Source organism: Pempheris klunzingeri, chromosome 1, assembly GCF_042242105.1.
Source record: "Pempheris klunzingeri isolate RE-2024b chromosome 1, fPemKlu1.hap1, whole genome shotgun sequence".
Taxonomy (NCBI): domain Eukaryota; kingdom Metazoa; phylum Chordata; class Actinopteri; order Acropomatiformes; family Pempheridae; genus Pempheris; species Pempheris klunzingeri.
Window position 1 is genome coordinate 24,318,877 of NC_092012.1, and position 12,182 is coordinate 24,331,058.

General features: G+C 43.9%; 1 protein-coding gene across 1 annotated transcript in view; it reads left to right on the plus strand.

Annotated features, from left to right (window-relative positions):
- Positions 1 to 12,182, plus strand: part of cd276 (CD276 molecule) — a 553,579-nt gene that overhangs the window by 400,500 nt on the left and 140,897 nt on the right. The window contains exon 5 of the mRNA XM_070829325.1: positions 8,688 to 8,825. Within this exon, the coding sequence (XP_070685426.1) occupies positions 8,688 to 8,825 (138 nt within the window). The remainder of the gene's footprint in view (positions 1 to 8,687; positions 8,826 to 12,182) is intronic.

Below are 12,182 nucleotides of genomic sequence, written 5' to 3' on the forward strand. Positions count from 1 at the left end.
ATACACCGTGGGTGAATCAGTCTGCTGCTGAAGGGGCTGCTCAGGATGGAGGTGGCCCTCCTGATCAGTCTGTTCAGCCTATTCTATTCTGTTCCCCCTGGATACACACACACAACAATGGCTGTATCATCAGAGAACTTCTGGATGTGACAATTGACGTGATTGATGTGTCTGAAGTCCGAGGTGTAGAGGGTGAAGAGAAAGTGAGAGAGAACCATCCCCTGGGGGGCCCCCATGCTGCAGACCACCACATCAGAGACACAGTCCCGGAGCCTCACATACTGTGGTCTGTTGGTGAGGTAGTCAGTTGTCCATTATGCCAGGTGACGGTCAACTCCCGCTCCTTCCATCTTCACCCTCAGAAGTGCTGGCTGGATGATGTTGAAGGCACTGGAGAAGTCAAAGAACATGATCCTCACAGTGCTTCCAGCGCTCTCAAGGTGGGAAGGTGATCTACACTACTCACAAAAAGTTAGGGATATTCGGCTTTCAGGTGAAATTTCAGGATGAACCACCACCAATACATTTCCTGGTTCAGTTAGAATTGGTATTTTAACAGTCCTCCTCATCGTGCTGTTCACATTCTGACATCATGAGACCAAGACGACACCTAACTATTGATCAGCAGCACCTCAAAACTGGAGGCTTCAAACAGGTCCTCAGACAGAAGTGTCCACTGAGCTTAGAGGGTCACAGAGTGTCATCAGCATGTTGCAACAGAGATGCAGAGACTGGAAGAGTCACAGAAAGGAGAGGAGTGGACGTCCTTTGGCCACATCCCAATTTTACGTTTACCCTCGTTTACCCTCCACTGTTGGTAGATTTTCTTTCAATAAATTGTTTAAGATGAAGAAACTACCATTGCATGCTGATACTTAAATGTCCTACTTTCATGATATAATATCACTGTAGCATTAACTTTTTACATTTTCCATGAATTTCACCTGAAAGTCGAATATCCCTAACTTTTTGTGAACCCTGTATGTAGTAGATCTTGTAATTGCATCATCTACCCCGATTCCAGGACACTGAAGGGGGTCCAGCCAGAATGTTGACCAGGGGTTGCAATTCTGTGGACGTTGACCATGATAGTCACAATCGAAGGCTGTGGTATTTTGTGAAAAGGTTATAAATTACTTGATTCAGGACAAACCTTTCAGTTTATGGCATCCCAAACTCCAAGGCATTTTGCCATACACTCATAATCCCAATCGGGAGGCCCTACAGGATTGGGAGGATCAATTAGTTTGTGCAACAGTGTCATCTGAGATGTTTCAAAAGAAATGTCAAACTCTGCTACATGGCTACAAAATGGCGTGAAATAATTTGTGCCAGTTACTTGTTCAACAAGAGCTCTAGGAGTCTTCTGTCCTACTTTCTCATGTGTCATCCACGCACGAGGAAACAAATGCTCTGACACTTTTGTACATTATTTCAGTCCTTTCACTATTATCTGCTTCTTTCTCCCATAACTGCAAACTTTCAAGCTGCTTTGTCCACTTGCCATTAACTTTCTTATAAGCACGTGCTTTAGCTTTCTTAATTTTAACTTCAAATTCTTTGCCATTCTTTTTCTCAAAGTCCTAAGAGAGTGTTACGACTCAGTCTAGGGGAGCTGGGACACAACATAAAAGAGTGAGAAAAAACAAACTTTGTCTCCAAATCAAATTTACCAATTTATTGTAACAACAGAAAGAGGCCAGACATGCAGGTAAAAAGATCCAAGAACAAAACCAAAATAGTGCAATATATGTACAGTGACTACTAAAGACAAACAGTCAAACAAATGAACAATCAAAACCACCACCCAAACTACAAACCTAATCAGAGCACCACTAGCAATCTTCTACAAAAACCGATCTGAGGACAAAGTTCACAACAAAGTTCCAATCTAGCTGCTGTTAAGCCAAGGTTCCCGCTGGTGACTGGAACTCCCTTGGTTTAAATGTTCAGATGCTGCTGCAGGAACCAATCACACCGGTTCGCTGGTTGGAGGTGGGCAGGAACAACACAGCTGCTAAAAAAAAGGGAACACTCACTCCGACACAAACACAAGAACCAAAACCAAAAGGACAACACAGGACCACACAGAACAACACATAACAGAACAAAGACGGCCGGGGCCGTAACACCCCCCTTCCTAAACATCAGACATTCCCCTACAATGTCTGATACCTCCGAAAGAGACGCGAGACAATACATCGGCCAACACGTTTTTGGTGCCTTTTTTTTGTCAAATTTCGATGTTAAAGTCTTGGAGCAACAGGGACCACCTCATCAGTCTCTGGTTTCCGTTCCTCATCCGGGCCAGAAACACAAGTTGGTTGTGGTTCGTTTAGACCACCACAGGCAAGGAACTGGAGCCTACATAAACCTCGAAATGCTGCAAGGCCAACAGCAACGAGAGTGCCTCTTTTTCGATGGTGCTATACTGTACCTGATGCCTATTGAACTTTTTGGAAAAGTAACTGATAGGGTGCTCGATACCGCGCTCATCCTCCTGCAGCAGCACCGCGCCTGCGCCGCTGGCACTCAAAGGGGCACTCAAAGTTAGGAGCGGCCAGAACTGGTGTGCTACAGAGGACGGCTTTGGCTGACTGGAAGGCCTTTGTGCAGTCAGTGGACCATTCGAATGGCCGCGAGGTACTAGTTAGACTAGTGAGTGGAGCCACAACATCAGAGAAATTTCTACAGAAACCACAGTAATAGCCAGCCATCCCTAAAAAACGGCGAAGCTCACGCCGTGTCTGAGGCACAGGGAAGTCGAGGATGGCCTGGACTTTATCAGCCAGGGCCCGCACCTGACCCTGACCTACCTGCTTTCCTAAGTAGGTCACAGTGGCGTGACCAAACTCACATTTGGCCAGGTTTAAGGTGAGGGAAGCCTGATCGTGCTCAGTGTTTTAATGTGCTCAGGCCACGTTTCAGAATACGCAACAATGTCGTCTAGGTAAACTTCACAGCTCTCAACACCACCTAGGACTTTGTGCATTAGCCGTTGGAAAGTGGCCGGCGCATTCCTGAGACCAAAAGGCATGACAGTGTACTGGAGGAAGCTGTCTGGAGTCGCAAAGGCAGCGATTTCTGAAGCACGGGGAGTCAAAGGGACCTGCCAATAACCTTTTAACAGGTCGAGTTTTGTCACAAATTTGGCGGCACCGACTCTGTCCGCACAATCCTCCATTCGGGGCAGAGGATAAGAGTCAGCCTTTGTCACATTATTAACTTTTCTAAAGTCTGTGCAAAAACGAGGAGTTTTGTCCACTTTGGGAACGAGAAGACAGGGGGAACTCCATGCACTGGAGCTTGGGACAGCTAACCCATTTTCCAACAAATAGTTAACTTCCTGTTGGAGAAGTACACGCTTTGTGGGGTTAACGCGGTATGCGTGCTGCTTGATGGGAGAGTTATTTCCTACGTCAATATCGTGGGATATGGTGGTGGTGCAAGATGGAGTATCATATATCTTTTCGAGCGGGTAACTCTAAGTGTTTTAAGTGATGCTGCACATTTTTCAGGTACTCTGCGTTCTGGAGGCGAGTGCACGAGTCTCCGTGGCCAAGGTATAATCCATCGCTCTTAGGACTGTATTGGGACGGAGGCACCTGCACAACAGTGGACACTACGGCTGGAGGAACAGAGGGAGAAACAGGAGAACGAACAAAATATGGCTTCAGCATATTAATGTGGCACACACGGGATTTTCTCCGACGATCAGGGGTGCATACTACGTAATCAGTTTCACTTAACTTTTTCTCAATAGAATAAAGACCAGAGAATTTGGCCTGGAGGGCGGAACCGGGAATTGGAAGTAGTGACAACACCTTATCACCAACTTCAAAACTTCTCTGCACTGCTTTTCTGGGGAACTTTTTCTTCATTTTCCCCAGGGACACTGAAAGAGCACTGCGCGCGGTCTCGCAGGTTTTGTGCAGACGCTCTCTGAAAGAGCTCATGTAATCGAGTATATTCTGGCTGGAGCTAGCCGTTTCTTCTGACAAGTAAGGTTCTCTCAGCACGCGCAGAGGACCACGCACGGTGTGTCCAAACACCAGCTCTGCAGGACTGAAACCTATGGACTCCTGCACACTTTCTCGTACAGCTAGCATAAGGAATGGCAAACCTTCATTCCACTCCTTTCCTGATTCTAAACAGAATTTCCTAAGCATAGTTTTTTACGTCTGATGGAAATGCTCGAGTGCGCCCTGGGACTGTATATGATACGCGCTGGATTTGTGGTGCTGAATGGACAGCGACGTCAGGACCTGGGCAAACAGTTTTGACAGAAAGTTTGACCCTTGATCTGTCTGAATGGATTTAGGCAACCCGAATGTGGAAAAGAAATTTACGAGGGCTTTGATAACAGCTTTGGTCTTCAGGGTGCGCAGTGGAACGGCCTTGGGATACCGTGTGGCAGCACACATCAAAGTCAGGAGGTACTGATGGCCGGATTTGGATTTTGGAAGCGGACCTACACAATCCATGATTATGTGTTCAAATGGTTCACCTAATACTGGAATTGGATGCAGTGGAGCTGGAGGAATCACCTGATTTGGTTTACCGCAAACCTGGCAAACGTGGCATGAGCGACAGAATGTGGTGACGTCACTTTTCAAACCTGGCCAAAAGAAATAACGCAGGATACGATGGTATGTTTTTTTAATTCCCAAATGGCCTGCAAAGTTGTTGTGTGCCAAACTAAGAACTTCAGAACGAAATTGTTGAGGAACAACCACTTGTTGAATTGAATCCCAACCCAGATTTACAGAGGAGGGAGGACACCAGGTACGCATTAACACACCGTCGTTAACGCTGTACACAGAGGGACTGTGAGTGCTTGTATTGGCCACAGATGAGAAACAGTCAGCCAGAGACAGGTCAACCTGTTGTGCTTTGATAAACTCGGTTCTGTTGACAGAGAAAGACATGTTAGCGTCAGCTGGTAAGAGATTATCATACGCAGAGGTTTGACACTGATGTTTCTTTTTCAGCACTTTTCGGAACATTTTCAGAACACAGAAATGAATCAGACAAGTCCAACACATCACCAAATTTATGCGTCTGTGCGCATGTAACAGCACAAGCGGGGAACACAACAGTCGGGTTGACAGCAGCCGGAACAAAAACATGCGAATCCACAACAGGGGTTTCAATTACTTCAGGGTTTGGAAAAACTTTTTCCCCTGCCAGATCATTACCAAGGATCATGGCAACTCCTGGCACAGACAACGTGTGCAACAGTGCGCAAACCAATCTGCACTCAGCCAGAGACAAGTGGTGATCGCAAAAACACGGTGTGGAGTGGCGCTCTTAAAACGCTCATCTTCACTCCCCACAAAAGAGCCATCAGAACCACAAAACGAATCAGATGAAAATGGCAACAACGTTTGCAACATTAGAGACTGTGTAGCTCCGGTATCACGCAAAATTGTGATTGGCACCTGATCCTCCTCCTTCCCTGTCAGAGAGACAAAACCCTTTAATTTCAATTCAATTCAATTTTATTTGTATAGCCCAATATCACAACAGAGTGTCTCATAGTGCTTTACAAAGTTCACTGAAATAAACAAGTGTAAGCGAACAAACAATCTAATAAAGAGTCCAGCAGTCGATGAGGCCAATGGATCAGTCCGAGGCATCACCTGCCCTTTATGACCCTCCTTTACAAATAAAAAGTCGGTACTCTCATCACCCTCACTACCTGCATTTTCAGTGTTACCTGGAGGCTGAGCAGGAGCAGGCCGCACAAAACCCACACTTTTCGGCTTCTTGCCATTGTGACTATGCTCTTTACGCCAGAGAGCAGGACAGTTAGCAATCATATGACCAATCTCGTGGCAGTAAAAGCATTCACGGCTGTCTGAAACAGCAGCAGAGCGCTGTGGACTTTTTGGTGAAGTTTTAACATTTTTACCGGTGCTGACAGCCAGAGTGTGCGCACGCTGTGCCAGTGTAAACGCAGCGCGGTGCGTCAAAGTAAACTCATCCGCGCACATAGCAGCTTTGGAAACTAAATCCACTTTCTGCTCATTCAAATAAACAACAATTTTCTCTGGAAGACATGTCTTAAATTCTTCCGGCAAAAGTAGCTCACGGAGCTGAGCAAAGTCTTTTACTTTACTGGCGGCGCACCACTTGTCAAAAAGAAGAGATTTCTCTCACGCAAATTCTTCATAAGTTTGGTTTGCAGACTTCTCACAGGAACGAAACTTCTGCCGATAGGCCTCAGGGACGAGCTCATAAGCTCTTAACACTGTGGCTTTCACCACATCATAATCAAGGCTCTCATTAATTGATAATGTTGTACAGACTTCCTGCGCTTTTCCCACTAACTTACACTGTAACAAAAGGCTCCAAACATCTTTGGGCCACTTCAAAGTAGCTGCAATGCGCTCCCACTTCCTCATCTGCAACGTCAGACGCACTGTCGGCTTCACGCTCAGGCTTCACAATGCCTTTCTCCACCAACTTGGTGATCAAACACAGTTTGATGTCGGCCTTTTGGGCATTCAAAGGCACATCAATACGGAACAAATTAGCAACTAGGAACAAATCTGCTTTTGTGCACTTTTCCAGCTTATTTATCGCAGGATCCCGTACAAAATCATCAAGATCAAAAGCCATACTACCTGTCTAATGAGGAAACTGCTAACCAAACTTACCAAAAAAACTTACCAATATAGCAAAATATCGCGGACGAGCCCCCACTTTATGTTACGACCCAGTCTAGGGGAGCTGGGACACAACATAAAAGAGTGAGAAAAAACAAACTTTGTCTCCAAATCAAATTTACCAATTTATTGTAACAACAGAAAGAGGCAGGACCAACATAGCTGTTAAAAAAAAAGGAAACACTCACTCCGACACAAACACAAAAACCAAAACCAAAAGGACAACACAGGACCACACAGAACAACACATAACAGAGCAAAGACGGCCGGGGCCGTAACAGAGAGGCATGATGAAAACTCCCACATTGAGGAAATCCTAATTTTTCATGGCATTTTGGCAAATATTGTATGGCAATACTTTTCATACTGCTGTGCCCTGTGGGTTTTTCTGATGGCTGTTATTGGCACCCATTGCAATCCTATCACAATCAAATCTTCAACTCTAATGATCGTATTATAAAGGAAAAACAACACAAATAAAATATGTTCATAAAATTAATTTCTTTTTGCCTGGTGCAACAATCCCTACATAAAAAGTGTATGACCACTCTAATCAATAGAATCTCATCACAATGAGCAAAAACAAATATCACAATCACACACAGCCAAACAACAACAAAGAAAGCAATTTGCAGCACAAATTCCCTCACAACGCAACAACTTACACTCAAACCTATTGTCACAAGGAAGACACACACAAGTTAATTTTACTCTCTTTCTCTTTAACACACACAGATTCAGGGCCTGGATGCATCCACACAACACAACAATACTAAAACAGTTAACTGTTAAGTGGCCACTGTGCACACCCACCACATACACACAGCTCAGCCGGAGCAAAAAGAACAGCCAGCGGGTAAGGACCCATACACAGAAACACAGACAAGACCACAAAGGAAGGAGGAGAGACGCTACCTTGGAATTGAATAGAGATAACTCACATATACAAGAGTAACCCATATACTCATTTACCTAACGTTCTAAGTTCACTCTAATATACTCTATACAGAAAAATCAGACCTTTTTTTTCTTTTCCTCGAGGAATGACCCTTCGATCCTTTGACCAAAGGAAGTAGTGAGTTCCAAACCCACCAAGTACTTTTATCTGAGCCTCTCAATTTCTCTGCCTTTTCTAAAATGGTAAATTGTCTGTATTTGTATAGTGTCTTTCTAGTCATTTCGACTACTCAAAGCGCTTTTACATTGCATCCTCATTCACCCATTCACACATCATTCATTCAGGAGTAATCTAATCTCTTTCACACACATTCAGGAGCAAGTTGGGGTTCAGTGTCTTACACAAGGACACTTTGACATGCTGACTCATAGGAGCCGGGGATCGAACCACCAACCTTCCGATTGAGGGATGATCCACTCTACCTCTCTACCTGGTAGCTTAACACATATCTTCAGGCACAGAACCAACCATCACTGAGCAACATCACTGTTTACATGAGCAACATTTAGCTGGGTGCGAGCCTCCTGCAGCCTTGTTTTTGGACACTATGACGAACCCCGTAGCCAAAGTAGATGATTAGGCCTACTGCCATCCAGACAGCATTGCTGATCCAAGCCCCCCCCCCCGAACTATCAGGTAGGTATTGATGAAGATACTCAAAACTGGAATCACAGGCAGACCTGGAACCATGAAAGCAGCTTCAGTTTTGCTCTGTGGCTGTCTCCAGATGATAGCAACTGCGAGGAGGACAGAGACGAGCCTTGGACAGCAGCACACAGTTTCTGAAAGACAGACCTAATATGGAGATGTGGCAGTGCTGCCGATGATCACAGAGATATTGATGGCAATAATCATCCTAAGTGTCATCATGTGGTGCTTTAGTAGTTTTAAAGTCTAGATAATTCAAGATTTTATGTCAACAAACTAACAGCAGAATGATGGAGCATCACTAACAGCAGTGATGGATACAGCGGTGACCGTTGTGCTGTTACTTAAGCTCTGCAAGAGTGAGTAATGAAGCTCTCCTTTCTCTGCCCTCTCTCTCCCTCTGCCTCCAGGTCAGAGCTTTGCATTTCCCCCGGTGGCTCTGTGGGTGACTGTTGGCCTGGCACTGTGTCTGCTAGTGCTGCTCCTTGCCCTTGCTGCTGTCTGCCGCAGGAAGATCAAGCAGAGCTGCGAGGAGGCCAGGAGAGAAGGTAGATTGAATGGAAAAGAGGGGGATAAAAAGGGGTAGAGGTAGCTGTGCACATTCAACATCAGTGTATATTGTTACGAAGTAGTGGCTCTCTTGAAAATCTATCCTCAAGGTTAAATAAAACATGTTTTAAGAATATCTTGCCTTCATTAGGTGCAATATGTAATGTTAATCTCAGAGCAGTGACAACTCTGGAGTTTAAGGCACAAAGAGTTTTTTTCTTGGACTGTGTCAACCTACTCCGTGCACAGTTCAAGGGCTCTCTGAATAATGGATGCTAACCTATCATGCTCTCAGGCCCTTTCAACTCTTCTTAGGGCCCATATTAAAATGCAGAATGACTCCTTAAACTCTTCACATTGTGGTCCGTCACATAATATGCATAATTGTGACCTGTTGCCTAGATCATGATGGAGACGAAGAGTTTGAGTGAGAGAGCAAAAAGCAGCGATGAGATGTTAAGTGCTCAAGGGACTTAATATGCATATGTAGGATCTTGGATGATGGGATGCATATCTTCTGCAGAGAGAAACATCATTCACTCAGGTCCAGTAATTAGCATTGTGGAAAAGCTGAGGATTGCCGAAAGTACAAAGAGAAGTTTTAAAATGAGATACAGTCGTATGAAAAAGTTTGGGCACCCCTGACAATTTCCATTATTTTCATTTCTAAATCGTGAGGTGTTTGGATCAGCAATTTCATTTTGATTTATCAAATAACTGATGGACACTAATATTTCAGTAGTGAAATTAGTTTTATTGGATTAACAGAAAATGTGCAATATGCATCAAAACAAAATTAGACAGGTGCATAAATTTGGGCACCCCAACAGAAAAATCACATCAATATTTGGTTGAGCATCCTTTTGCCAAAATAACAGCCTCTAGACGGTTCCACCGAAGACAACCCACAGACCACCTTCAAAGACCTACAACATCATCTTGCTGCAAATGGTGTCACTGTGCATCGTTCAACAATTCAGCGCACTTTGCACAAGGAGAAGCTGTATGGGAGAGTGAGAAAAAAGAAAAACACTTGCTACCTACAGTAAAATTTGGTGGAGGTTCCATCATGCTGTGGGGTTATGTGGCCAGTGCTGGTACTGGGAATCTTGTTAAAGTTGAGGGTCGCATGGATTCCACTCAATATCAGCAGATTCTTGAGAATAATGCTCAAGAATCAGTCACAAAGTTGAAGTTACGCCGGATATTTCAACAAGACAACAACCCAAAACACTGCTCAAAATCTACTTAGGAATTCATGCAGAGGAACAAGTACAATGTTCTGGAATGGCCATCCCAGTCCCCAGACCTGAATATTATTGAAAATCTGTGGGATGATTTGAAGCGGGCTGTCCATGCTCGGCAACCATCAAACCGAACTGAACTGGAGATGTTTTGTAAGGAGGAATGGTCGAAAATACCATCATCCAGAATCCAAACACTGATTAGGGGCTATAGGAACCGTCTAGAGGCTGTTATTTTGGCAAAAGGAGGCTCTACCAAATATTGATGTGATTTTTCTGTTGGGGTGCCCAAATTTATGCACCTGTCTAATTTTGTTTTGATGCATATTGCACATTCTCTGTTAAAAAACTCATTTCACTACTGAAATATTACTGTGTCCATCAGTTATTTGATAAATCAAAATGAAATTGCTGATCCAAACACCTCATGATTTAGAAATGAAAATAATGGAAATTGTCAGGGGTGCCCAAACTTTTTCATACGACTGTAGTGAGTTTTCTAGCGTGGCTAGTTCAAAAATGTTGAAATAAATGAAACCATATAAAATTCGAAATGGCTAACTTCCAGTTGTGTGGAGCTAATGAAAGTCAATGTTAAATATGTCTGAAATGATGACAGCAATGTGCACACCAAATTTCATGAATACTGGAGCAGCTTTGTTTGAGTTACAACAACTCAACTTCCTATTCTATGTTTTTGGCAAAATTGACTGCCATGGCCTGGCAAGCTCCTTTCATAAAATTTGAAGTCACACAAGTAAATTCTTTTACAGAAGTTTGTTGTATGTAAGTATGATACCTGTGAATGGCTTGACTGTGCAATTGCAAATTTAATCTAAAATGGCAGACATCCTGTTGGATCTCAATCAATCAATCAATCTTTTTTTATAGAGCGCCAATTCATAACAGCGTTATCTCAAGACGATTTCCATAAAGAGCAGGTTTAGACCAAACTCTTTAATTAAGAGGGAGACCCAACGATTCAGGAATTCAAAATTAAGGATTCAAGAATCCCCACATGAGCAGCATCAGATATTATATTGAGCGACAGTGGCAGGAAAAACTCCCCTTTAACGGGAAGAAACCTCGAACAGACCCAGGCTCAATGTGGGCGGCTTTCTGTCAGGGTCCGTGTTGGGTGGAGGTTGGACAGAGAGAGAGACAGAGAGATGGAGACAACACAAACAGCAACCAACATACTAACAGCAACTATAGCACTAACAACAGGAGTGTGACAAAAAAAAATAGCAATATGGTAATAATTGAAAAACATGACGAGTGGCCGACGATCTGCAGCAGTGATTCATGAAGCCAGAGAACCACAGCAGGAGAACCAGGACCAGGATCCACAGGAACCTGAGAGATGAGAAAAGCTCCGGGGAAGATAGCAAGTTAGTAGCAGACATTAAGCGGACATGAGACATAATGATGGAGAGGAAGAGGAGGATAGAGGAGCCCAGTGCATCAAAGGAGTCCCCTGGCAGTCTAAGCCTATAGCAGCATAACTAGGGGCTGCTCCAAGGCCTGAGCCAGCCCTAAACTATATGCCTCATCAAAAAGGAAGGTATTTAGTCTCCCGTCATTTCAGTTGTTAATCCATCTTTTGTGTTCAAACCATAACCACTCTTCTTACCCCCACACATTTGGGATGCAGCCAGTATGAGCATAAAATTGTTACTGTTTGAATGTACAAGGGAAGCAGGTCTCACTCCCTGCCCAGTGGATGCCCTGGTTTTCACCCTGACTTTAAAATGCCTATAAATGTGCCTCACTCTCTGATCAAAGCCCTTCACCTCAAAGCATTACCACTGCTGCCACAGTGGGACTGTTGGTCTATTTGAACTGTATTTAATGAAACAGTGAAGGTAAACAGGCCCACGCGGATGTTACACCACAATTCTGGAGATGGTTTCAAGGAGCTTTGTGGTATTTAATCTCAAAGTGTACACATTAGTCACAGGTTAACTCAAAATGACATTCTAGACATTTAGTTCAAAGTTTCAAAATTTTGTTGTAAAAAGTTAGAAAATATTATCTTGGCACTAGTCTGCAGAGATAAAAAAAAAAATAATAATCACCTCAATTGTGAAGCTATATTACTGAAACCTGATG